This window comes from Ciconia boyciana, chromosome 10 (genome assembly GCF_034638445.1).
Source record: "Ciconia boyciana chromosome 10, ASM3463844v1, whole genome shotgun sequence".
Lineage (NCBI taxonomy): Eukaryota > Metazoa > Chordata > Aves > Ciconiiformes > Ciconiidae > Ciconia > Ciconia boyciana.
In genome coordinates this window covers 28,942,225-28,968,944 of record NC_132943.1, presented here as the reverse complement: position 1 = coordinate 28,968,944, position 26,720 = coordinate 28,942,225, and the positions used below count along the sequence as shown (strand labels likewise).

Genomic DNA, 26,720 nt, shown 5'->3' with positions numbered 1-26,720 from the left:
AGACTCTTGAAGTTAAATGTTTGGATTTAGAAATCTTTGTCTTGCTTATTAGACTTTGTAGCCCTTTGAGTCCGGTGCTTATGGTGAGCTTGCTGATGTTCTGAGGATAATATTTGTGGTTAGCTCAGCTTAGGACTGTCTCAGTACAGCTGTGCCCTGTACTTCTGACTACAGAGCACACAGTCCTGGTGTAGATACTTACTGGTTCTCTTCTGACCTCCTGCAGAGAGAAATACCTTTAGTAAAATGATGAAAGGGAAGTCCGCTTTGCTGCTTAGATCTCTTCAGCTTGCTGTAACGTTAGATAAGACCCACTATGAGAGAAGCAGTCCCAAGAAATGGGCCTTTTCCTTGCAATTGTAGCAAGGTGTTAGATCAGTTAACTGTAGGATCATGTTGCAGCTCTATGCTGGTGTTTCTGGTGTGTCAACTATTTCTTATTGTCTTATTGTTTCTTGTATTCTTCCCCTTCTTTGATCTGTCTACCTCTTATATTGAGACTAGAGACACTTAGATAATACCATTTTTGTCCTCCAGTAATATAACTAGTTGTAAAAATTCTAGTCATGGACTAGATTCCTTTTGCATTACAACCATGCACAAATACAGTTCCTGTTGCAGCATAGGGCAGATCTCAGCACAGAAACGGATCTATTCATTGTGGTGGTCTCTTCATTTTTAAACATAATTCCATGTGTTACTGTTCACACACCATTCAAACGCTATTTTTGAAAACAGAAAGAAGGGAAAGCATATCAGTGAAGTAAGTTACTGAATATTGAAAATAAAGCAATGTATCTTTAATGTCAAATCTGCAAGCTTGTTTCCCTGTAGGGTTGGAATTAAACCATCAAATGAATAATGAAAACTAAGCTTATGGCTGTGAAATAGAGAGCACATACAAATAATTTTGAGAAAGTGTTCAGGGCTCAAATATATCCTGGTTTAGGACATGAAAATAGGAAATAGAAATGTATTGTGCTGCATTTTGAAGATACCATTTCTTCTACCATTCTGATGCATGCGAAGCTGAAACTACATTCAGGAAGCCAGATGACAGTGATTTAATGATGTAATGCTTCAGATATGTATGTCAGCATCTGGAGGAAAGGAATCGTGTTATGCCTTCTCTTCCCAAATACCTAGTACTTCATTCTTTTTTTCTTGTTGACCTGAAAAGCAAATACTCTTCTTATGAATGTTGATTCCCCTGTTTTGTAGATTTTGGTTACTACACATTGTAATCCCTTCAGACCTTTGAGTAAATCAGTTGTGAAGTTGGCTTCATGCATCTTAGGTCAGTCTGATTCATATGTCCTCATTCTTGAATGAAGCATCGGTTTGAGATATTTTTTTTGTATGCAGTTTAAAAATACAGCAGTTGATTTCTAATCTGCAAAGCATATAAGCAGGATCTGAAAACTCCAGCCTCCTACAGCCAGTTTTTGAGGAAGTTGTGATGGCCACACCTGGAAACCACAAAAAGGATGTAGGTCGTTAGTATCAGGGTTTTGTGCAATGCTGAAAATTATGATATAAAATTTTTATTCGACAAGCTGCTTTGTACTAATCTGCTGTGATTATTGTGATGTTCCTGTGTAGTTTTAATGTCATCTCTGTCTTGGAATGAATTATAATAAGTTGTTGTGGATACATTGTTAGACAAACAGCCTGTGTTCTCAAATCTGTGTTTCTGCCCTGTTCCCCATATCAGTCAAGCTTTTTGTCCAGCTAAAACTCCTTACCAGTCAGTCCTAGTGCCTCATCTGTTATGTTGTAGTCTTCTTTCCACACTCAAACTTCCTTACTGTGGTTTCTAAGGCCTGTTCTCCCTCCTGTGTGTTCTGGTCGTGTCTGTCTGTCGTGTCGTGTGTGTCGTCCCCCGTCGTCCCCGTCTCCCCCCCCCCCCCCCTTTCCCTTTCTTGCTTTTTCCTGGTCCCAGATCTAGTACCTTTTATTCTATAATTATTTGCCTTAAGTAGTCACAGTGAGAAGCCTGGCCTAGGGTTGTTACAAGACAAGTCCTATTCAGAGGCAAGCAGGAAGATGATCTAGTGCAGATGGATGCTTCAAGGGATAAAGAGCCAGTGAAATTCCTTGCAAATGCGTTTTGTTTTTCTTCATCGCTACTAGCTTGTCAAATCTAGTTTGAGTATTCTTTTAGGGGGACAGCAGAATGTATGTCCCTGCTGGATAAGATTCTATTCTGCCATACGTTGAAGCATACCTTCAGAATGGCATGGTCTAGTTGGAGGCCATTAACCAGTGGTACACCTCAGAGGTCAATACTGGGTCCAATACTTTTCAACATTTTCATTAATTATGTGGATAGTGGGGCAAATGCTAACCCTAATTTCTGGCTCAGGCTTGGACTAAGTTCCCCACCTCTGGCCAACACCAAAAACTGTTCCTCAGCACTGATCTCTTTGCTCCAGCTTGCCTTTGGCTGCCCAATTCCAGCGCCACTCCAGTGGCCTCTCTAGGTGCTCTCTTTCACTCAGCCCTAACCCTATAGACAAGCTAACCTTCATCGACAAGCTGTTGATGTGTGGGCTGGATAAGCAGACAGTGTGGTGGACTGGTATAGAAAACAGGTATAGAAAACTGGCTGAATGTCCGGGCCCAGAGGGTGGTGATCAGTGGCACCAAGTCTAGTTGGAGGGCAGTAACTAGCAGTGTACCCCAGGGGTCAGTACTGGGTCCAGTCCTCTTTAACATCTTCATTACTGATCTGGATGATGGGGCAGAGTGTGCCCTCAGCAAGTTTGCTGATGACACCAAACTGGGAGGAGTGGCTGTGATGTCAGAGGGTTGTGCTACCATCCAGAGGGACCTAGACAGGCTGGAGAAATGGGCTGACAGGAGTCTTGCAAAGTTCAACAGAAGCAAGTGTGATGTTCTGCACCTGGGGAGGAACAACCCTGTGCACCAGCCCATGCTGGGGACCACCCAGCTGGAAAGCAACTTGGCAGAAAAGGACCTGGGGGTCCTGGTGAACACCAAGTTGACCATGAGCCAGCAATGTGCCCTTGCAGCAAAGGTGGCTAATGGTATCTTCGGCTGCACTGGGAGGAGTGTTGCCATCAGGTGGGTGGAGGTGATCCTTCCCCTCTACTCAGCACTGGTGAGGCCACACCTAGAGTAGAATGTCCAGTTCTGGGCTCCCCAGTACAAGAGATACACAGAGCTACTGAAAAGAGACCAGCAAAGGGCCACGAAGATGATGAAGGGACTAGAGCATCTCTCTTGTGAGGAGAGGCTGAGAGCCAGGACTGTTCAGCCTGGCAAAGAGAAGACTCCAGGGGATCTCATCAATGTGTATAAATATCTGAAGGGAGGGTATAAAGAAGATGGCACAGAGACAGGCTCTTTTCAGTGGTGCCCAGTGACAGGACCAGAGGCAATCGGCACAAATTGAAACACAGGAGGCTCTGTCTGAACATCAGGAAACACTTTTTTACAGTGAGGGTGACTGAGCGCTGCCACAGGTTGCCCAGAGAGGTTGTGGCGTCTCCATCCTTGGAGATACTCTGAAGCCATCTGGGCATGGTCCGGGGCACCTGGCTCTAGGTAGCTCTGCTTGAGCCAGGGAGTTGGACAGGATGACTTCAGCCATTCTGTGAAAATTCGGAAAAACGGGTTTTACAGAGATAGGGACATCCACATTTTTTTGATATGGACAAACTTAACTTTTGCTTTTCTTCATCCTTTGAGGTATCTGAGGTCCTGGTTTTACATCCTGTCTTCCTCAACTTTAGTTTGAGATTAGACACTAGCATCGCAATTTTCTTCCCAACCAGTTGGTTTAATGATATTACAAGCAAATAAAATTCTGATCTTGTTAAAGTTGTGCAGTGGTTCTCTTTAATAAGTAGCACTGCCAGGTTTGTCTGTAGAAATTTATTTGCATCACACTTATGGCATTAACACTTTGCCAAATAGTATATGTTGTAGTATGGCCCAAGATCATTGGGGAGAGTGTGAAAAGCTTGAGTACTGGGTAATTTTGATCAAGCACAAGGGAAGTTCTGGAGAGATTCATAGATGCCATTATGCATTTAAGTTCATAAGCAACTGCCATCTATCTCTTGGCCTTCCTTCTTTGCCCTAATAGACTGTGGGGGGAAAAGGTCTCTTCTATAAGAACTTGTGACAAGGGCCAGTGTGACTTTAAGATGCATTTAAATGTAATTGCTGCTTTCCAATTTCTATTCAGAAGCCATCTTCTGTGTTGGAGTTAGGTTTCTAACAGCAAAAAATTTGTGAATGGTGCACAGAAGTAGAACAAAGGAAAAATATGGCACTGCCCCTGTGTAGTGTCATTGTAATATTTAAAAACTTTTCAGGTGAATAATTCTCAGACACAACCCCCAAAACAATACTACTATTTTACATGCATTTCCATCTTTATTAACATGGTACAATATGGTGACAATAAGTCAGAAATGTGCCAGAGGTATAGAAAACTCTATATAGAGTTTGGAAGGAAGAAGGAGGAAATGTGGGATGAGTCTACATTAGGGAGGACAGACCCTTCACCAGGAAAATGGCTGCTGTACACTCACATTTAGTGAGCTTTGGAAGAGTAAAATCTTGTTTCCCTTTCTCCTTTACTCAGATATAGGTTATTCTGGGTTATTTTGAGAAGAAATGCAATACTACTGTAAACACAATTTTGTTGTTTATAAATGGACTGTGCCACCATTGACAAAGATTGTTTTTTAGGGTAGGGGGGGTGTTCTGCCTGTCCAAATGAGTTTATCAAGAAATACAGGAGAATTACTGTTAATATTCACTCGTTCAACTTTCCCCTTCCAGTACTGATCACAGAAACACTTATTTTAGTGTTCCTTTTTTTTTTTTGTAATATATGAAATCAACCCACAGAAAACACTTAATGTAATTAATGTTGTGATTGATACACATTAAACATGGGGCTAATAAAGATGTCTTGACATTTTGGGGAAGTAGGTACAAACTGAGATGTTAATACAGTGTTCTCAGGCAACAGGAACCTCTGTTTCTATAAAAACTCTGCAGGAAGGAGAGTCCTTGCAAACAGGTGATTGCCTTTCTACCGGGTCCTGCACTTGGGTCTCAATAGCCCCATGCAATGCTACAGACTTGGGGAAGAATGGCTGGAAAGCTGCCTGGCAGAAAAGGGCCTGTGTGTGTTGGTCAACAGCCAGCTGAACATGAGCCATCAGTGTGCCAGGTGGCCAAGAAGGCCAATAGCAGCTGGAATATCTTTAACTGGAAACTTGGGCAGGAGACTGTCATTGTCATTATATTAAGGAAATCTTAGCTTTAGATTTTTTTAGGTTATTCTTTCCAGTATTCCTTCCTATAGGCTAAAATTATTGAAAACTGAGTTCTGGTATAAAAATACAAAGAAAAAGTCATTAACTTAAGACCACTGCTTTGCAGAGGTGTACTCTTTCAATTTTATTTCACAATATGTTAGGATATTTTGGATGAACAAGTTCTTAACATAAGTATGTTGCCAAGCATTCTTTAAATCAGGTGTGGTTTTCCATAACCAAAAGTAATCTCAGCTCGAACCTTTAAAATGTAAGTGTAACAATAGTCCTGAAGTCGTCCCATTAAAGTGAGGAATTTATGTTGCGATTTTACAGGGATGTGTACTGCTACTGAAAGAGAACATCCTTCTCCTGTCAGAGGTGGAAATGACACTCCTTTATGTTTTGTGGTTTTATGCAGTGGGTTTATGTATGTATCTCCTTTATGCTTTTCCATAGCATGTATGTAACCATAAAGGCAGTTTTATCAAGGAGTGGATTCTGCTGAATCTTTCTGCTGTGTTCAGCCAGATCAGCTCCCTGACTGAATTGTCTGCGTGGCCACAGCAGCACTATGACTGCTATAACTGAGAAGTAATGCTGTGCAAGGGAGGCAGGTGCGTCAACTATTTCGGGGATTTACACTGGTATATGCCACTTGTGAAACCATGACCTAGGCAGCAGTCCTGCCATTTATGTGCATCTTCATGACCCTTTGGCAGTCGAACTTGCATCACTGTTACTAGAAGGGTTTACTGGCAAAGGAGAAATAAATACCTAAGTTAGATGCGATTGGACTGTACGTCCTGGCCTTGTTAGTTTGTGGTGTTGGATAGCTTACAGTTGCAGTCAGGTATTTTTGTGTCATGGTATAGCCCCAGCTGGCAACTAAGCACCACGCAGCCCCTCGCTCACTCCCCCCCGCTGGGATGGGGGAGAGAATCAGAAGAGTAAAAGTAAGAAAACTCAAGGGTTGAGATAAAAACAGTTTAATAGGTAAAGCAAAAGCCACTCACGCAAGCAAAGCAAACCAAGGAATTCCTTCACTACTTCCCATGGGCAGGCAGGTGTTCAGCCATCTCCAGGAAAGCAGGGCTCCATCACGTGTAGTGGTTACTTGGGAAGACAAATGCCATCACTCCAAATGTTCCCCCCTTCCTTCTTCTTCCTCAGCTTTATATACTGAGCATGATGTCATGTGGTATGGAATAGCCCTTTGGTCAGTTTGGATCAACTATCCTGGCTGTGCCCCCTCCCAGCTTCTTGTGCACCTGGCAGAGCATGGGAAGCTGAAAAGTCCTTGACTAGTGCAGCAACAGCTAAAACATCTCTGTATTATCAACACTGTTTTCAGCACAAATCCAAAACATAGCCCCATACCAGCCACTATAAAGAAAATTAACTCTATCTCGGCTGAAACCAGGACAATTTGCCACCTGTTACCTCTCTCAGTTGCAATGAAAAATGTTGTTAGCTTAGTACAAGCTGATGGATTGCATATGCTTTTCCTCCCATTGAGGAGTTGTCGTGGTTCCATGTACGGGGGAGGAGAGAGCCTGTGTTTGTGTCTGATTGCAGTTTTGGGGTGGCTTTGATGGGGAGGGGATGTGGATGGCTGTTTTCTTGGGCCATTAGGAGAGAAATAGAATAAATTGTTGTGACTTTTGAAGAATTCTGTAGTTAAATAAATTATTTTATTAAGGAATCAAAATACATAGTCCTTCCTCCTGCTCCAGTGAAGCATCATTTGTCACATCAGCAATGATGCAACAGTGGCCTGAGCACTAACTATAAAGCAAAACTTGAATAACTTAAAATCCTTGACTACTATGTGCTTTCAGAAATTTCTAATTCTTGCTTCCTTTTTCTCTGTGCATTTCCAGTAAGTAGATTCAGACCTCTTTTTATAATTTGTTGCTGGTTGAAACCAGTTCTTATTTTTATATTCATAATTCTGGATTTTTGTTTAAATTTCAACTGACTTTGTTAAACTCTAGTAAAGTATAAGAAATCCTGATCTCTGGACCCACATTAAAATTGAGTGGGAAATGAAAAGTAATTGGTAGGCGTTAAAATAGTAAATCCTCAAGATCTTTTTTGGATTGCATATTTATTTATTTTTAAAAGCATTTAAGGGAATGATGGATTATAAACTTTGAGATCAACAAAGGTACTTTAGCTGTGTTGGCGCAGGTATATGAGAGGCCCCCAGCTGATTCCGTGTTGCTTGCTCTCTTGTTGCTGCCTGTGCCTGTGGCTGTAAAGTTCTCCTGCTGGGGTTTGCCATAGATAGTTGCATTGCACAGGTGTACAGTGAAATGGGGTGGAAAATTGTGCTGCTTGACTTCAGCAAAGAGCAAAGCCAAATGTGCTGTCAGCCTTTGTACAGCAATAAAGGTTTATGGTTGTGTTCATGTGCAACTTTTTTAAACCATAAATTACAGTTTCTCCAAATGTATGATAAAATAAAAAGTCTTTTGGTCTTGCTGATGTCATAATGCACAGGTGCATAGCATCACTTTTAGAAACTTACAAGTATTTAAAGCCTTGGTTTTTAGTAATAATTTATTTTTACAGATGGAAATGGTTAATGTTAAGGAAGAAGAAGAATCTTTTAGAATTCTAGGTGTGCTTTACATTTAAATGATTCTAGGTATCATGGCACTGTTTGTTTTTATTAGAATGCTAATCTGATTTAATCTTTCTAAGCTATATGACACCATCGTTATGGTGAATAAAAAGCCATAGTTCCCTGTAGACTAATAAAAATCTATGTTCCTAGGTAATTGAGTTCCTAGATGATGTTTCAAGCTCACATTATTTCTGCTTGTGTCAACTTACTGGTTCATTTTATTGAAAAGAATTATGCGTCTCACAAGGCAGCCTATTGTCCTGTCTAGCTGATGTTTTTTCTGGTGCATAGCACGGTCACAGGTGTGAGGGAGCAAAAGCTGTTAAGAGTACAATAAGTAGCATAGGGAATATCCTTTAGCAGTTGGTAGGATTATTAGTAATTCACTGAGAAGTGGAAAACTTAAACTCTGTGGATTTCAGGGTAGCTGAATCTTGACTTTTACAAGAAAGGAACCATCTAAATACATGATGAAATAAACCACAAATTGCATTCGTACAAGAAACCAATGCAGAACTAAATGTCTATGGCATGTTGAGTGTTGTCATGATGGGCTGTGCTACTCTTGATCTGAGAAAAATCTTAATTTTTCTTTTCTAAGGAGATTGAATATTTTGGAGGGGATTTGTTTGTTTGTTTATTTAATATGTCTGTTTATTGTCCTAGAGATTTTTAAATAATTATGATGCTTTTAGATATTGGCCACAATGAACATCCACAATTTAAGATTTCTAAAATCTGAAACCTGCATATGGCATCTTAAAAAGAGTGGTTGCTTGTTTAGCTGTGTATTTCAAATCCACTTTCAACAGAAATACCAATAATCTCCAGAAATTATAAAACAGTATTGCTAATCTTACAATATACATATTTCTTTATCAGCATCAGCAGATAGAAGAGATTTAAATTACCTGAATTTTTAATGTATTTCCAGTTGTAACAAAAATAGATTACTTAGAAGAGCATCAAAGAAAAGAATGCTCATTTGCTTTATGTGTCTTAAAATACTTAAAGCGAGGAGAAATACGGCCTAGATTTAGTAAAGATGAAGGGAGTGTTCAAGCTATTTACTTACTGCAAAGAGATTTAATAGTTTAAAATCTCCCAAACCAATGCACATAGTGTGGAATCGTATTTATAGGCTTTGTTTTCCATACTTTCTGTGTCCTGTTAGATTCTGATATTTCTCAGTGTGCTATTTATGTTTTATGTTGATCAACCAAAAATCTATTGGGTGTACTCAATTGTACACTCTTGTTGAATATGTATTGTCCAAATCTGTGACTGTAAATACATGATATGCTAAAATATTTGGTACCAATGCACAAGGCTACTTACAATATGGAAGAACAGAGAAATGCCAAATGTGTCTATACAAAATATATACCTCTGGTATGTTCTTTTGGAGATAATGGTAGTTGTATTTCTAAATGTTAGATATATAGAGTAACACTTTCTGTCTTACAAAATAATAGTCTTCATCATCACTAAGAAATAGTTGTGGATTTATAGGCGGGTAAATCAGCATTTCAGTTCATGTTTTAGAGCATGGTAGCCTCAAAATTAAATCCACTAAAACCAGACTGAAGTTTGTGTTAACTGGAATTCTGTGTTGTGTCCCCCTAGGAGGAACAGGCTGCTAAACTCAAAGCTGAGAAGATTAGGGTTGCATTAGAGAAGATAAAAGAGGCACAAGTGAAAAAGGTAAGTTATTTATACTCGTTTATAAGATACTTATTCACCTGGAAAATGCAGGCAAAATTCTTCTCATTTGTGTCTATTACCCTTAAGTTGCCCTAAATAAAATAGGAACACTGTAGTGTTCTCACCATGAGTGATAATGTACTTTCTCATCTAGACTGGACCTAATCAAGAAAATCCTAGCATATGGAATAACATTATTTTTTTCTTAAGGAACAGCTTATTTTGCAGCTAGTGCACATTGAGAAGGCCTTGCCAACTTTCACCCAGAGCTGAAATGAAGGTCCAGCCTCCTGAGATTGCCTTTGTGTATGAAGCAGTCACACATTTAAAATTTGGGTCTGTGTTCTTTACAGACCCCTCCCCATTATGCATAGCAGGATTTTCCAGTGATAAGTGGAATACAAGCATTCCAGACTACAGACAGGGGTTACCAAGTGGAGAAAGTCTACTGACATTACTTGATGCACTATCAAAGAATACAAAGTGTTCCCTTGAAATTTAGCATTCTTACTTTACGTTTGGAGTTTTTCAGTAGCTTAAAACGCCTTTTATATTTAGTATTTATATGTCAAAAGCTGAAAAACTGTCCTGGCTGAAAGATGGGAATTAACAAGCCAACCAGTGTATTGCAGTGTAGTATGTTTTAAGTTTTCAAGCTGAACAAGGTGTAAAAAACGAAGTGTGATGACTGGCAAGAGGAATCTATTGCCTAAGTTTTTTGATTGGTTAAAAAAATGGCTACATTTTTTTCTTTCTGGACAGTGACCTCTTTAAGGTGCCTATGAAAAGCTATTGTGTTTTAAAAGATTTCTTTTGCAGTGATGTTTCATACTCCACAGAAGATTTAGTATAAGTATACTGTTTACATAATCAGCATTTTTGGACAATATGGAGGACACAGGCAGAAAGCTTGAATTGCAAATCTGAAAAATTCTGATTCTATATAAGGTTGTGCAGAACTCTATATCTATGTTTGTTCCACCTAGATATGTGAGACAAATTGTCACAACGACACTATTAATCAGAACAGAACACTTTGGCAGGAGGGATTTTTTTTTTCCTCCTTAACACACAACTAAAGCACGTTGTCATTGTATTGGGAAGACATTTATGTTTATCCTCTTATACTGAAGGAGAACAGTATCTTGTTAAGTGTCCGTGACATGAATATCTAACCATCATTTATGGCTTTTTACGTTTGAGGGAGTGTTTTGATTGAACTAAATATTTATGCTATTTTAACAAAATCTTAGAAAAAGAAACAAGATCTTAAGAAATGTGTTTTTATTTGAAATGTGGGAAATTAATCCTTCTTCTTGTTTTTGTCATTTTCTGCTTAATAGTTGGTGATCAGAGTCCATATGTCTGATGACAGCTCAAAAACAATGATGGTGGACGAGAGGCAGACAGTGAGACAAGTATTAGACAATCTGATGGACAAATCACATTGTGGTTACAGTTTAGACTGGTCATTGGTGGAAACCATCTCTGAATTGCAAATGGGTAAGTAATAATTATAAGCATTTATAATTCTTATCTATTGATGTAATACTTTTCTATATCTATGTCCTCAGAATGATGTAAATCCTTGTCTTCGTAATGTTCATCATCCTGTTCGTTCATGTAGTGTAATAAAGCTCATGAATGACGCTTCAGAATGATCTGGAAATGTTTTCATCTTTCATATTAAAAGCATGTCTAAATTCTAAGGTGTGATATAGGAATTTTACTAATGTCTAGTCACTGAGCCTCTTGGTTTTGATGTGTTCCTCATAGAAGAAAGAGGTAAGGGATAAAAAACTTACTGTGCATCTTCCTCTTTGTAAATAGTGTTTTGTACTGATTCTAATAACTTATTTACAGAAAGCTGTCTACATTTTTTTCTGTTAAATATTTTAATGCAATTAGCAATATGGCTCTAAGGGCAGTTAAAGCTCCTTTGCGCCGTATTGCACATACCACAATGTAAGTTGTTCATTTAGCCAAAGGATATAGCATCTGAATGGAAAAAAAGGGGGAAAATGATAGAAAAACAATATTATTAATCCCCATTATCAGAGAAGAATTACATCAAAGAGCTGTTAAGCACCTTATGCATTGACTAAAGAAAAGCCAAGAACTGAGCCCAAATGTCTTGATTTCAAATTAAAATGCAAATTAATATTTCCTCTCTCATTTGGTGAAACCTGTTCTATTTCAAGCAGTGTAGCACGTTAACTTTGCTTATTGTTAGACAAAAAAGGCCATTGTAGGGTGACAAGGTATCCTTTGAATCTTCTACCTTTCATATGAAAAATAACATCTTACTAGGCTCAAAATCTTAAAATTTTAATAAATGTAATCTTAAAAGTTGCCCAATTTTGAAACCAGAAAGAATTTGTACAAAGTCTATGTAAATCCAAATTAGGTATATAAAAATCCAAAGGTGTAATTCTGTAACATTTTACCAATGAGAATAGTATGAATAAATAACCTTATTAGTTCTGCAATAGTTTTCAGTTTCTATCACTGAAAAATCTCGGAATGTGTAGGTAGCAGGATCCGGAGCTCAAGGCTCAACCAGAGGACTTTCCCATCCTAGATTTGCTTTCATAAGACGCTTCCATTCACTGTGCAACCTGGAAAAAATAAAGGAAAAAAATACTGGAAAAAATATTTTCAGCTTCTGTTAGAAACAAAGAGGTAGGCTGCAGATGGAAAGATAAACTGATATTTATCCAAATTAACAGTGTGACTGAATTAAGATTATTTTGAAATGAAACCAAGGTTAACAAATCTCTCTTGTTGTTGGGTGTTTTGCAAGTATATGCATGCCCTACTGTATGGGCTCAGTGACATACTGGGAATGACAGAATTTGACTGCTGTATTGAAACAGTTTCAAGCTAAAGAACAACATCTGTTATAATTACAGAATTTAAAATTCAGACTACAACATGGTAAATCTAAGAGAGATGCAAGAGGGTAGAATTCAGTTTCCTCTTTCATTTTTCTGTTTGACTTTCCTTGCTCCTTGGCAGGGCAACTGCTAGGTAGTTTTTCATAGATTTCACATACGTGTTTTTTTAAGAGACAATCCAAAATGCAGCCTGTTTGATTCATATATTTTATACTGGAACTTGAGAAACAGATCAAAAAAATGAGTACAACAAAGCCCTCACCCTATGTACTATTGTGTATTGTATGGTATTATTTTGCCAGTGGTTCATCTTTTGAAACATTTTTTCTGGCAACGCCTATGTAAGAGGAAGGAACTCCTTTATTATAGTATTTTCCTTTAGCGAGACACAGAAGACCTATGTACCTTCACAGTGTATTTTACCATGTTGTCTTGTCAGTGGATCACTCATTAATTGCTGAGTTCAATAAAATGCAGTGCAAGCTTTAAGCTAACAAACTGCAGAGAAAGACATGAGGCCTGTGGAGTTCCTGATTGTCTTTGCATTTTATGTGGTCTGCTTCAAATGTGTGTGGTGTCCTGGTTTCGGCTGGGATAGAGTTCATTTTCTCCCTAGTAGCTGGTGTAGTGCTGTGTTTTGGATTTAGTAAGGACTTTTCAGCTCCCCATGCTCTGCCAGGTGCACAAGAAGCTGGGAGGGGGCACAGCCAGGACAGCTGACCCCAACTGGCCAAAGGGCTATTCCATACCATATGGCCTCATGCTCAGTATATAAAGCTGGGGGGAGTTGGCCGGGGGGTGGTGATCGCTGCTCAGGGACGGGCTGGGCGTCAGTTGGTGGGTGGTGAGCAGTTGCATCACTTGTATTTTTTGTTTTTCCTGGGTTTTGTTCCTCTTTCTCCCCCTCTCTTGTTATTTTCCTTTTCATTACAAAGTATTATTACTACAAAGCAGTATTACTGTTGTTGTTATTATTGTATTTCAGTTATTAAACTGTTCTTATCTCAGCCCACGAGTTTTCTTACTTGTGCTCTTCCGATTCTCTCCTCCATCCCATCGGGAGGGGGAAGGGTGAGCAAGCGGCTGTGTGGGGCTTAGTTGCTGACTGGGGTTAAACCATGACAGTGAGGTTAACTAGGTTTTGAGCAGTTTGATTTAGGTACATGTACTTGAAGTAGAAGGCCACCTGTTACTATCTAATGGTTTAACCAGGAGCTTTATATGTATTTTCAGAAGAACTCAGTGATACTATTTCTAGAATGCAGAATGAAATGCTTTGCTGAGTTTTACACTGCAAGTTTGTAACAGAAACAACTCTGGAAGGTTTCTTTTGGTTGGGACAAAGGTTGTTTTCATTTTTTTAGTTAGAGCAGAGTATATCTATGAAGTATCTGTGTGTTACAATGTTTTAATTTTAGAGAATATGTTTAATAATAGGACCATTGCATTATATGCAGTTTTACATACTATAGGTACATATACACTCAGTGAATAAGTTGTTTCGTGTTTCAGTTCAGTTATTGTTCTTCTTGTAATAACAGTTGATATGTTTTGAAAGCTATCCAGTTTCACTAATGAGGCTGCAGTGAGATTTGAGCTTTTGTATCACAGTCCTCTGAAGTTGTTTGTTTTTGTTCTGTTCTTCTGCTAGGTAACACCTTTTTTACTTTTTTGGAAGGCAGTATTGCTGTGTTGCTGATAAAGCTTGATGGAAGTCGTGAGTTGTAACTCGAAAGCTTCCTAGAAAGATCTCACTGAGAACTCAGTTATGCTGTGTTGTCATCTCAAAACTTAATTGATTTCCTACAGATGACATTTTGTTGCATTCACTCTGCTTAGTATTCTTAATTACTAAAGATGCTGAGATGTCATCTGTCATCTCAGTCTTCATTAGTGATAGCTCCTAGGTCTGGATGTGATCAGTGCCATATACTTTCTGTAAAAATGTGGTGTAATTGATTTTGTGGAAAAAAAAATGTTCTGCTTTCAGATGCAATTGAAAGGTCAAGCAAGTCCCAAAGGATTCTGAAAGAAATAATTTGCTGAAATGCCACTGTGTGGCCTATGCAAAGAGGGAACAAATTGCAGAAAGCAAGATTCTACTTCAGTGTCTTAGAAAGGAGGAGAAAGTTGGTCTAGTGGTTTCCCAAAGATGTATTCTTCCTTATTTATTTTAGAATAGGGTTTTCAGATATTTTGCTACCATTTCAGTAAATTTTCCTCTTTTTTCTTCCTCTCTTCTCTTTTGCTCATTTTCAGTATCTTGTACTAGTGATAACTATTTGAACGGAAAGTCAAAGCCATTGTTGATAAATCATTTACTCAGCAAGATAGATTGTAAGAAATGGACAGTGTCAGTTTTCAGACTTCTTCTACAATACCCCCACTAACCATGGGTATTCTGCATTTCAGAAGCATTTTGTTTTCCCTCTGATCATTGTCTGTTACTGGTTTTGATACTTTTTGATACTACTTTGATAGTGATTGGGGATGTAGAAACAAATTTTGTGCTGAAAAAGCTGCCTAATAAATTCCTCAAGGGATTGTGTGGACCAGGGTACATATAAATGTGATAACCTTCTTATTTGTACTCATAACATTTGAAATGTCATCATTTGAGTCTGCTGTGTTCATCTTGGATGGTAGGCTTTGTCAGGTAAAAAACCAAAAAACACTTCATATATTGATTGAACTATAAGTCTGAAGAGACGGAAGTGAGGGTGTTGAGTGAGTGTATGTGTAAAATTAAACCAGGCATGTCTGAAAGTTGACTAAGTTCTTTTAGTTTCTTAGTGTAAACTTCCCATTTTAGTAGAGCTTGAACTCTATTTTCTCTACATATATGCCTTGTCTCCCAGATGTGACTACAGAGTAGTTTCTATCACAAAATGTGACAGATTCAAATGTATTTGCTCTCTTGTTACTGCTGCAGAAAGGATATTTGAAGATCATGAAAATTTAGTTGAAAATCTTCTGAACTGGACAAGAGATAGTCAAAACAAACTAATGTTTGTGGAACGTATAGAGAAATACGCACTTTTCAAGAATCCCCAGGTAAGGCTGAGATTCATGTTAAACGCATGTGTGCATGCACCCATGCGGGTCTGATTGCAGTTCCTTACTTTTTTTGGTAGCATTCATTTCCATACTTTTATTATGATACTTGCATATGTATTAAAATGCCAGGCAACTTTGCATTTCGGCACCATGTACATCCACATTGTGGTTGGCACAAAATCAAGTCCCTAGCAGAAAACCATGAGCTGAAGCAATCTGTTTGGTAATGTGTTTGTGGGTAATTTTAATGAAGATGAAGGGAAGCAGTTTCATGGCTTTTTACACCAATACTTAGTGCTGTTCAAATACGTAAATATGCAAGAAAGATGTTGACAGATATTGCTAATAGTAATGCCTCTCCACTGTGCATTCTTACATTGCTGGCAAGAAGGGGGAGAGAAAATCTAAGAGAATAGCTACTCCACGGTCAAATGGCAAGTGAAGAGAAGAGAGTATGTGTCGCTCCCTGTGGAAGCTGGGATCTGCCTCTATTCACCTGTTTCCTGTTCCCTGTTCAGGAAACGAAAGGTCCCTCTTCGCTCTCAAATGGCCTCAAAGGCCTCTCTTCTCTCAAGTGGTAGCTACAGATTTGATATCTGGCAGCAGATCTGTATTGTAAGGGAGTGGAGGAAAAGAAACAGAAAAGCAGAAGGTGGCTCTTTGAAGAATTGGAATTGAAAAGAACTGGATATAATATCACTTGATCTGTCTCTTAACTCTTACCTAATGTATTCCCTTTTGGGGGTCATAGATGCCATACAGATATAAAAATAATCTATGTGGTAATTTCTTGGATTTAAACTGAGTACCAGTTTTGCATGCTCATCCTTTGAGACACCATCAGTGTACTTGATTTTATTTTTTTTAAAGCAAGAATTGAAAACCAGGTCTTATTCAAGTGCTTTGAGATGAAGCAACCAAACTCTGAATTCTTTTTAAAAGCATGTTGTTGATATGTTTACTATCAGTACATACGGTAGACACTGTCAACAAGAATGAGGTACCAGCATAAAACCAATATTTCTCCTTGGTTTAAAATACTGAACTGGCTAAAGTTTGTGAATTATTTTTTTTTCCCAGTATAAGAGCTAGGGATTAGGAAGAGGAAGATTTTCATTGTCCCAGTCCTTTCCAAGCTGAAGGAGACTACAAAACTTCTTATTTAATAAGATACAGTACCTCTGCATAGTTAGGTTCCTTTTAAGAAGATAAGGAGTATTTCATAATTCTTCATGAAAAATAAATATTTTTATTCAGCAAAACTGTCAGGGCAAGGTGGAAGGAAGTACATTGCTTCAGTGTGTGCTTCCTTGAACACATAAATAATGGCAGTATGTAACAAGTTTAAAGATCTCAGGTTTTTTAAATATTTTTTTCGTGGGATTTTCAAGTTCATAGTATTTTTATTTCTGGACACATTGTACCAGGCAGCTGTTTGTTTTGTGGAAAGCCAGGACAATATTGTTTGAGGCTGTTACTTAAGATATGGGCTGATTGATATTTCTGGAAAAGGTGGTTATAACTTAGTTCCAGGTATTATTTAGCAGTCTGACAGATAGTTTCAATTGGGCTTCAAAATTTTGTTCAATTAATGTATTGTTTTTAGATAATAGCTCTTTTTTTCTTACTGCTACAGAAAGGTAAATTAGAAATGTTATTTGGCTTGATTTCAAAATGCCTGTAGAAATATTAAGCTTTCTCTTGTTACAGAACTATCTTCTGGGGAAGAAAGAAACCTCTGAGATGGCAGACAGAAATAAAGAGGTGCTGCTAGAGGTAAGACGGCCAAAACAAAAAGGGCATAGTGTTCATTTCAGAGTTTGACACTAAACTCTGAAAGGTGGTGATTGAAATTGATGAATGGAGCTGAATGTAATTCTGGAACAACTGTGAATGGAATGTGTTACATTTGGATAAATGGCTATTTTGATGTTACCCTTTTTCAGATACAGTCAGTTAATAACAATGTGTCTTTATTTTGTTTAATAACTAAAATTCCATACACAGTGATAATAAAAATTAGGTTACCTGTAACTGTGGCTAAAAACAGTCAAAATTTGCAGAACTGTCACCTGTTTTTTTGACCTGTGGTGGTAGAGATTTTTTTGCTAGTACTCTCCAAATGCTTATTCTCTACAAAATTCTATAGTATTGGTTCAGTGACGGGTCTATGTTAATATTTTAAATTTTGTTAGTAAGCAAAGTAGTTAAAAATTGTTTCAGTTACATTCTAAAATAAACAACCAAATATTACATTTAAAAAATGAGTGACAGAAAAGGAAATTGTACCCATGAGACATACCCATGCTGAAGCGTCATAGCTTCCACTTGATTTCCAGAATAATGATTATGATTTCAATAGTTACACAAAAGTAAATATTTTTGGTATTTAATTTTGGACTATACTTAATACAATTTAACTTATAAGTAGCATATGCATGCTCCTAGTATATTATTAATATGGGTTTTAGTAAGTGGTCATGTGAATACTGTGGATCAAAAAGATGCCCGAAGCCATGACATGCAGAGGGTTGTAATTCTATCTAATTCTTTCTGTTTTCTAGGATTACTCATAAATCTTTGTTCTGCATATTACTCTGGAGTGTATTTAAAGCATTTGTTTTCCTCTGTTAGCTCTTTATAAACAGAACCTTAACAGAAGTTGTAGCGTTGGCAGTTTAGTAGCAACAAAGTACTAGTGGAATGAATTATAGCTGTATCTGATGGATATGTAATTAGGTTTTGTGTATACTTAGACTTATGAGGCTACACCTATAAGGTGACCTCGTGACATTAAAGCCAGTAAAGCCATTGGCAGATCTATTACTGATAAGCAGTGGTTAGAAAAGATTTACAGTAGCTGCTAATATTTTTGTTGTCATTCTTGCACTGAGAAAATGCTAAGATCCCCTATTGTATTTGTCTGAATTACCTTATAGTTTCTACAGTTAATCTCTAATTCATATTACTGCATGAAAAAAGAGCTGTCCCTGTTATGTGTGCATCCCTGAGATAAAGAATTTCAGAATTTCCGTCATTAAAAACAAACCACTGCATGCTGTATGTTCTGTCTCTTTCTTTCTTCCCAAACCACTGTGTTTATTGGCAGGAATGTTTCTGTGGAAGTTCTGTAACCGTGCCAGAGATTGAGGGAGTTTTGTGGCTGAAAGAGGATGGTAAGAAGTCTTGGAAGAAACGTTACTTTCTTCTTCGAGCTTCTGGAATCTACTATGTCCCTAAAGGGAAGGCAAAGGTATGCTATTTTAAAGCAATTTTCCTGAATTGTTAATTACTGGTAAATAGTGCACACAAGAGTCAGCCTTAAATTTTGGCTTAGCTGTGCCTTGCTTAGTGCTGCATCCCTTAATTAAAAGTGCAGCTGTATCATGGAAATATTGTGTAAATTACTGTGGTAGCACTTGATGTGAAGGGTGTAACCCCAAATTTAAAAATACAAGAAGACAAGGGTCTGCTTTTTGAGTGAGCTTGGGGTTACGTGTTCAGAAACACTTGAGGAGAAATGATCAGTGGAGTTAAGAGGCTGTCTTTTCTCAAGCAGAATTCTGATGGAGGACCAAATTGCACTGCAAATGCCAGCCATAAAATACCAGACCAACTCCACAATCAGTCTGCATAATTTTATTGGGTTTAGTTAGTTCATATAAATGGGATTCTTTTCGGACCAATTTGTGCTATGTTTTTTGAAACTGGTAAACGTAATACCGTTTCTTCAGTGTCACTTACTGCTGTTCTCTGTGTATCAATAATGAAAAGTAAATAGAAAGCTGCTACAAATGCATTATAGCTTCAAGGCTGAACTACTGTGAGTTCAAGTTGTCCATGAATCCAGCAGTCTTGAGAGCATCAGTTGATCCCCAGTACAGGAAGTCCACCTCCCCCACAGCTGGCAACGAAGAGGAAATATCTGTCAGCGCATCAGCTCCCTTTAGAGCTGAATACGTCTCAGATGTTCTTTCCACAGCCTTTTGCTTCATTAAAACAATCTATATGCAAGATAGCCTGGTGAGATTCTGGGCCCTACAATCACTGCCAAACATCATTAGAATTATACTCATGGTCACACTGGAATTTGGACACCTTGATTATTACCAAGATGAAATGTAACTAGCAGCTGTTAAAAAGTTCCTGGTCAACCAATCCTGTTTACTTTCTCCTGATACCAACTCTGAATAAAATTAGAAGTCCGGTGTAAAATATTGTCAAAAGGCAAACTGCAGACAAAACACAAAAACCCAGACTGAATTTGGAAAAGGATATCCTGGTTAAAAATGAACATCTGATGCAAGAGTTTATGCATGGCTGGATCTCTTTGTATTGGTAGTTTTCAAATCAGATTGAAACTAATATTAGACCTTAACTAGACCTTATATTAGTATTGGATCTTAACAGTAGACTGATTTTGTCAGTGTGTGTGGTTTTCTTTTAAAGATATTTTGTAAATTATTATTTTTGTATTTAATAGGTCTCGCGGGATCTCATGTGCTTTCTACAGCTAGATCATGTCAATGTGTACTATGGACAGGACTATCGGAACAAATACAAAGCACCCACAGACTATTGTTTAGTGCTAAAGGTAACTTGTTAATTGTTTTTAAAATTCTCATACTGAAAAGAGCAATTAAAGAGCTTGAAACATTTCCATGCTAATCTTAGTCCCTTATAATAACTACACTTCCTAATTGTGAGCAAGAGCTGATTAACACAATATTAATCTTGGGAGAGATTACAATTTATAATATACTTCCTATAGTAATAGAACAATTGGAAAACTATGCCTGTCAGTTTTCAGGGCAAATCTCTAACTTATTTTCATTCTGCACATGAGAAATCTAAATTGCCATAAGTTACAGTGACAATGAGAAAGCTATGTTTAACTATGTTTTCTGTGGAGTTGTTGTAATGAGCCTCCTTGACAGAAATACAGTAAAAAATGAGAAAATGCCATGTGGGGACTAGTGCAGAGGGAAGAAATAGCTATGAGTCACTTTCTTCTCCATCAAGCTGACAGATTTCCTTCTCCTGCCAGAAGATCTGTGTGGATTGCATGGAGGGGGAGGAAAAAATATCATAGAGAGCAGCAGCAGAATGGCTTTACTGGATTCATATAGCACTCTAGGTTTCTCTGACAGTGGACTTTCTTTATAAGCTGCTTAGGGAAAAATGAGAAGTACAGGACAGTCTTGCAGAGATACTTCCACAGAACACTTTTTCAGCTTTTAGAAATTTAGGGGAGCCAGGGAGTGGATCTTGGCTGTTCAATAGCCTGAGGTGCATTCATACTCTTTGAGTATGCCCCGTCTCTTTTGGCATTCCAAAAAACTTTTAGAATGCTACAGCAGTTAGGTACACCTTGTATGCTCTTTTACTTGTTCTGAACCATCAGTTGCTTTCCATTTCATTTTCCCCTAGTTCTTGTATAGGAAGTGAACAGTTAGTGAACAATTGTTGCCTGTTCTCCATGCTCCTCGTAGCTTTGTAAACCTTTTCATATTGCTCTGAATTGTCTTACTTCTGGCCTGATGAATCGCATTCTATTTAACTGTTCATCATACTCTAAAACATAACACTAAACTCTTTTTGTCCCTTTGGCAGCTCTATAACTTACAACAATTCAGGTTCAGTGAGGTAATACCCCTTGAAACACTAACTTCAGGGAGTTGCGTCTTCTCAGAGTGTAGGTCCAGAGTTGTGCAGAAATTGGTATTAGAGAGTCAAGTCTATCCATATTGCCCAACCTGAGGGAAAGGGGATGCTGTAAAGGAAGAAACTTCTGAGTATAAAGGACAGGTAAAAAGAACAAGTAGAAGAAATGTTATGAAAGCAGTGACCTAATCTTAAACTATGAGATTAATAACTTGAGTACTTCAAGTTATTTTAAATTGCATCAACTCATCTCCCAGTCTCTCTTGACTCCCACACAGTGTTCAAAATGGTGTCAGCTCCTGCAAGATAGCTAGCTACAAAGCCATTTTAAAACAGGTTTTCACATTATGTTCATAGCAAGTAAAGTGTCTTCATGGATTTGAAAACGGTGCAAGTAACAAGAGGTGGTTATAGTTACTTTTCCTGATTTGTAGCTCATGTGGCGTTGCATATGTCAGGACATTAGAATGTTTTATGTGCCTGCAGTGTGTGGCTGCCTGTCCACTGTGTGAAAAAGGGATTTCGTCTTCCAATAGACAGGGCAACATGCATTTGGGCCCACTGAGAGGTAGACACTGAATATCAGATATGGGACATGATATCAAGGGAGAAAGCACACAGAAGTATTTTCCATGTTCTTATAAGTCATTGGTACAGTTAATTGAATGCAATTAAAAGCAAAAATGTCAGTGTTTGGTAGGTATTTATGAATTCTTTGAAGTAAATTGATTTCTTCTGCTTACATGTCACTTTCTATCCACGTCATTTGGACAGGTTAATAGTGAATTATTTTTTCAGAGTTGTTGACCACATAGAGTAAACCAGACTAAGTCTTATCTAAGCAGATTCTTTTTAAAAAGTATTGCCATTCTGAGCATAAATGAAGACATGAAAATGTTAAAGTCAAATTTTAATGTGTCTAAGTTGTCCCTTATTGGCTTATTTAAGTAAATTAATGGGGTAGAGTTAGTCAGGTAACTTAGACAAAGTGAAGCTATGTTTTTAGTGTGGAACTGATGAATGACCAAATTACTATATTAAGCGGAATTGAGTTCTGCCTTCCTCAATTCTTAAAATGTTACATCAATGTTTTATATTAGTACCAACGTATAGAAGCCATACAGGTTTTTTTAATAGAAACCCAATTTTGTACCACAAAGATTCACTAAGCTGGGAAATATCTCCAAAACATGAACGTGTTTTTGGAGAGGTAAACAGCAAATACAAACTCAAAGGCCAGTTCTCACTGAAGTCCAGAATGGATTTGTCTTTACATGTTTGCTTCCTTTGTTTATCTTGAACCTTACCGTGCAAGACAGATGCTGTGCTATTGTTAAATATAACGCTTGTATGCTAGTGTATAATATTAGCTCCTTGGTCCTAAATGTTAGATTTCTGAGAGGTTCTTTTATTTCTATATAGCCAAACTTTTGAACAAGTCCAGGAAAAAGATGGCTTGTTAGCGAAGTCATTTTTCTGTGCTTCTATAGACTCTTCTTTGTTATACAACACATATGTGAAAGAGGCTGGTAGTGAAAAATTAAAACAATTATCTAATATCATAATGAAGTTTGTTATATATATTCTCTTTATGGAGATAAACATGTTCATTTTGAAACAATTATGTTTGGAAGACAACAGGAGAAAATATTCTGAAAAGAGATTAAAAGTTCTTTGATATATGTTTCAGGTAGTCTTCAGTAAAACTTAAAAACCTACGATCATCTAGCAAAACTCTGTGTCACTGAACTGTAAGCTAACAGAGGAAATGATAAGAACTTGAGTATTCAGGGTTGACCCGACAGCTGTGAGACATGTGACTTCTACAACATGGACAGGAAACAACTGAATAATCCATCCAGAATGATTTCCAGTGTCTGATTTTTTTAAAATATAAGTTTCTTTCTTGACTGCTGAATTTATAAATACAGTACTTTTTCTTTTTTTTATATATGCATGTGGGAGCAGCAAGTTTTTTCGGTGATAGCCCTGTATCATTAGGGTAGGATCCTTGAAGGCTCTACAAGCTGAAAATGGAATTGTGCTTAACAGTGTCATTTGTGGAGTGTCTCACTCGAGCCATACAAAAGCAGAGAAGACCAGTGTGTGTGTTTTTCTCCAGTTTGTTTTGGTGTGAGAGGAAGGTGAAAGCTGTCTCCCTCAGGTAGTGAGTTAGTCCATAGAGCAGTGAAAGGAGACAACTCTTTACTCTTTGGCAGTCTCTTGCTTGTGTTTAGAAAAGGTTTTTAAAAGCTGAGACTGTTCTGACCACTTGGCTTGAGTGTATAAAGATTTTTAAAGAGTTTTACAGGTACGGAAGACTCTGTTGGTAGGTAGAAGGTACAGCACTAAAATACAGAAAGAGTCACCCTTTCTTAGTGTTTCAAACCTGAAATCAGTGCACACTGGACACACTGCCAATCTGTGTGTGAAGCAATCCCCACTGCCACCTCCTGAAATACTCCCAAACATTTTTAAGTGGGCTAAAAATACAGACTACTATTGAGCTTCCAGCATGAAGTTTGTCTGTGTAGACCCAACAGACAAATGGCTTTCCTTGCATTCTTAGTTATTAAAATATTGATGAGGATTAACAACTTTTCCGCAGCATCCTCAGATCCAGAAGAAATCGCAGTATATAAAGTATCTTTGCTGTGATGATGTAAGAACTCTACACCAATGGATCAATGGCATCCGCATCGCTAAGGTAACCTCCTCTAGGCAGTCTTGCACTGTTATCATGAGTTGTTGTCATTATCGTTTGAAACCATTTACAGTTACTTAGCAAAATACATGCTAAATCTAACTTCCCTCTGTTTAACTATTCTGAACATGAACTGTACAATCTTCTTACATATTTCATTCCCTAGCAAAATTGTTAGGCTTTGTTGTTATGATAATTCAGTAATTGGGCCCTTTCTTCTTGTTTCTGCTGCACCTTTTTGTCACGTGATGAAGTTCTAACTGACATCATGGCTAAATTTTAGCCAGCTCCCTTACAGATTTTAAAAAGAAGGCTTATGGGAAAAGAAGAGAATTGAGAAAACAGAATTGTTTTCTAAGATCCCCAGGTTGGCTTAGTTTATTCATTGGCCCATTTCTTGCTTGATGCTATCTCTTCTAGCATAAGTAAACTGTTTTTCTTTCTTTCAGCAATTCACTAATAAAAAGGCAAAAGGTTGGGCGAAGGGAGTTGCCACTTTTGTTAAATAAAACAAAATGAAATTTACACTGAATTAATGTTGCCTGAGCTCCTTAACAAAGAGCCTGTCCTTTCTCTCTGGGGGGAAAAAGGTAGAATAGAGAAGCCAGAGGTGGAGCTCAACAGTCTGAAAAGGGTACACAGCCTATACAGTTGTTAAATTTGTTTGTCATTTTGCTTAGTATGGGAAGCAACTATACATGAACTATCAGGAAGCATTGAAGAGAACAGAATCGGCATACGACTGGACTTCCTTGTCTAGCTCCAGTATCAAGTCAGGCTCCAGCTCATCTAGTTTGCCAGGTAATAATGTGATCTGTCTCATAATAGAAAGATTTAATTACCTTTTTTATCATCTGCTATCTGGAGACCTCAGGAGAGACTACTGCAGGAAATGGACTGTTTCTCCAAAGTCTTTTATGCTACGTTTAGTCTAAAACATAGACTTTATGTTTAACATATATATATATAAACAGATAAAACCCTGTTTTATTATATTACTTGCAGTAGTGTATGTATTTGGAACATATAGTACTTTCTCGTTCACCTCCAACAAAGAATGTTTTTCTGATACTGAGAAGAGGAAACTTCCTTTCAAATTCCTGATGCCTCTGTCTTCACCTATCTGAAAAATCAAAACTATGTTTTAATGATGCATAGAGACTTGTGTGTGTAGCTCTTAAACTGCTTTTGTTGACTGAAATATTTGAAATTGGAAAAAGAGAAATAGTCCCTGCCCAAAGGCAAAGATCCAAACAATCTCTTTAGAGACAAACTTTGAAAATACTGTTTCTCTTCCTGTGTCAAACTGTGTGTGCCTGCAGTAACATGCTCCTGTTTGCCTCTCAGCAGGACTAGGACTGTTTTTTTTTGTAGCACATAACAGTTTAAAAATTAATGAATGGTTTATATAGTCTCATTTCACTGTTCAGAGCTGACTGAGACTCTGCCAGGTTATTCTGAAGCCTCAGGGGCAAATTTCATTATTGAAAACAGGTTATTGTGTGAAAGTGTTTTGTCCATCACAGATACAGGTCGGGAAGTAATGCTACTGAATTGGAAAGGTTCAGAAAGTAGCCTGTGAGAATGAGCTAAGCAAATGCAGCCTAACTGGGAAGGCGCCATGCTTTTTCAACTGTGTGGAACAGCTTGCCAGGCGTAGTGGTAAATTCTCAGTTACTGACAATTTCTCCATCCAAGCTGTGTGTTTTTCTGATGAAGTTTCTCTTGCTGTGGGGAGCTGAGCCACAGCCCACCAGCCATGCATGTTCTGCCAGAGCTACAGTCCAGCCTGTGCCTAGATGCTCTTTTTCCCCAGGACAGCTTGGAACTGCGCAGAAAGCAGGTGCCAGGCTGGATAAATTGGTCTGGCAGTGGCTGCTGCTGTCTTTTCAAGATACCCTGTGGACCCAGAGCATCATCTGCATTTGCTGGTTGCAGGATGCGCATCATTCCTTCTCTTCCCTTGAGGAATGGAGCAGTCAGAAGCAGACTGCTGCCTCGGCTAGCGTAGTTCGCCTGTCCTCAGCCTACGTCCAGTGTTTGTTTCTAAGGTTGTGCTGGGAAGGAGCGCTGGAGAGAGCAGGCTGCATGCATTGCATGAAATGGGGCTTTTCCCAAAGTACAGGAGCTGTTGGGTGTTTCAGAACCTATACAACTGCAGTGTGTTTTTACTTTGCAGCATATCTGACATGCTGTCATCTTTGTGGAGCTTCAGATTTGGTTAATACCAGGGATCTGTTGCAGTTTTGTTTTCTAGACAGCAACGGCCTGGATGTGAGCTAGAGCTTATGCAGTAGTTAGTGGGAACAATGTGCTTTGGTGGGATAATGTGTTTAACAAGTGTGACAATAGACGTCACAGAGAGTTGCATTATAAGTACACAGACTTTACTCTTACATTCAGAACCATATGCTAACTGTTTCTTAACTTTCTTCTAAACAGAATCTCAATCAAATCATTCTAATCAGTCTGACAGTGGAGTTTCTGACACCCAGCCAGCCGGACATGTCCGTTCCCAAAGTATTGTCAGCTCTATGTTCTCCGAGGCCTGGAAACGAGGCACTCAACTTGAGGAATCCAGCAAGGTAACAAGAAGACTTTAGTTTGAGAACCAACGCCCAACAAAATGTACAAGACAGAGTGATACCTCTTCCACCTCTGTCTTGAGTGGGATTTCTTCTCTTTTTTTCTCTATGTTATTACATACACTGCCATATAATTGTTTTTTCAGGAATAACTTTTTCAGGGAATTCAGCCCTGGA

General features: G+C 38.1%; 1 protein-coding gene across 1 annotated transcript in view; it reads left to right on the top strand.

The window, feature by feature from the left end:
• Positions 1–26,720, top strand: part of RAPH1 (Ras association (RalGDS/AF-6) and pleckstrin homology domains 1) — a 96,621-nt gene that overhangs the window by 63,027 nt on the left and 6,874 nt on the right. Inside the window, 9 exon segments of the mRNA XM_072875333.1 lie at positions 9,559–9,636; positions 10,980–11,139; positions 15,466–15,587; positions 17,301–17,366; positions 18,700–18,843; positions 20,074–20,184; positions 23,863–23,961; positions 24,639–24,759; positions 26,401–26,543. Of these exon segments, the coding sequence (XP_072731434.1) occupies positions 9,559–9,636; positions 10,980–11,139; positions 15,466–15,587; positions 17,301–17,366; positions 18,700–18,843; positions 20,074–20,184; positions 23,863–23,961; positions 24,639–24,759; positions 26,401–26,543 (1,044 nt within the window).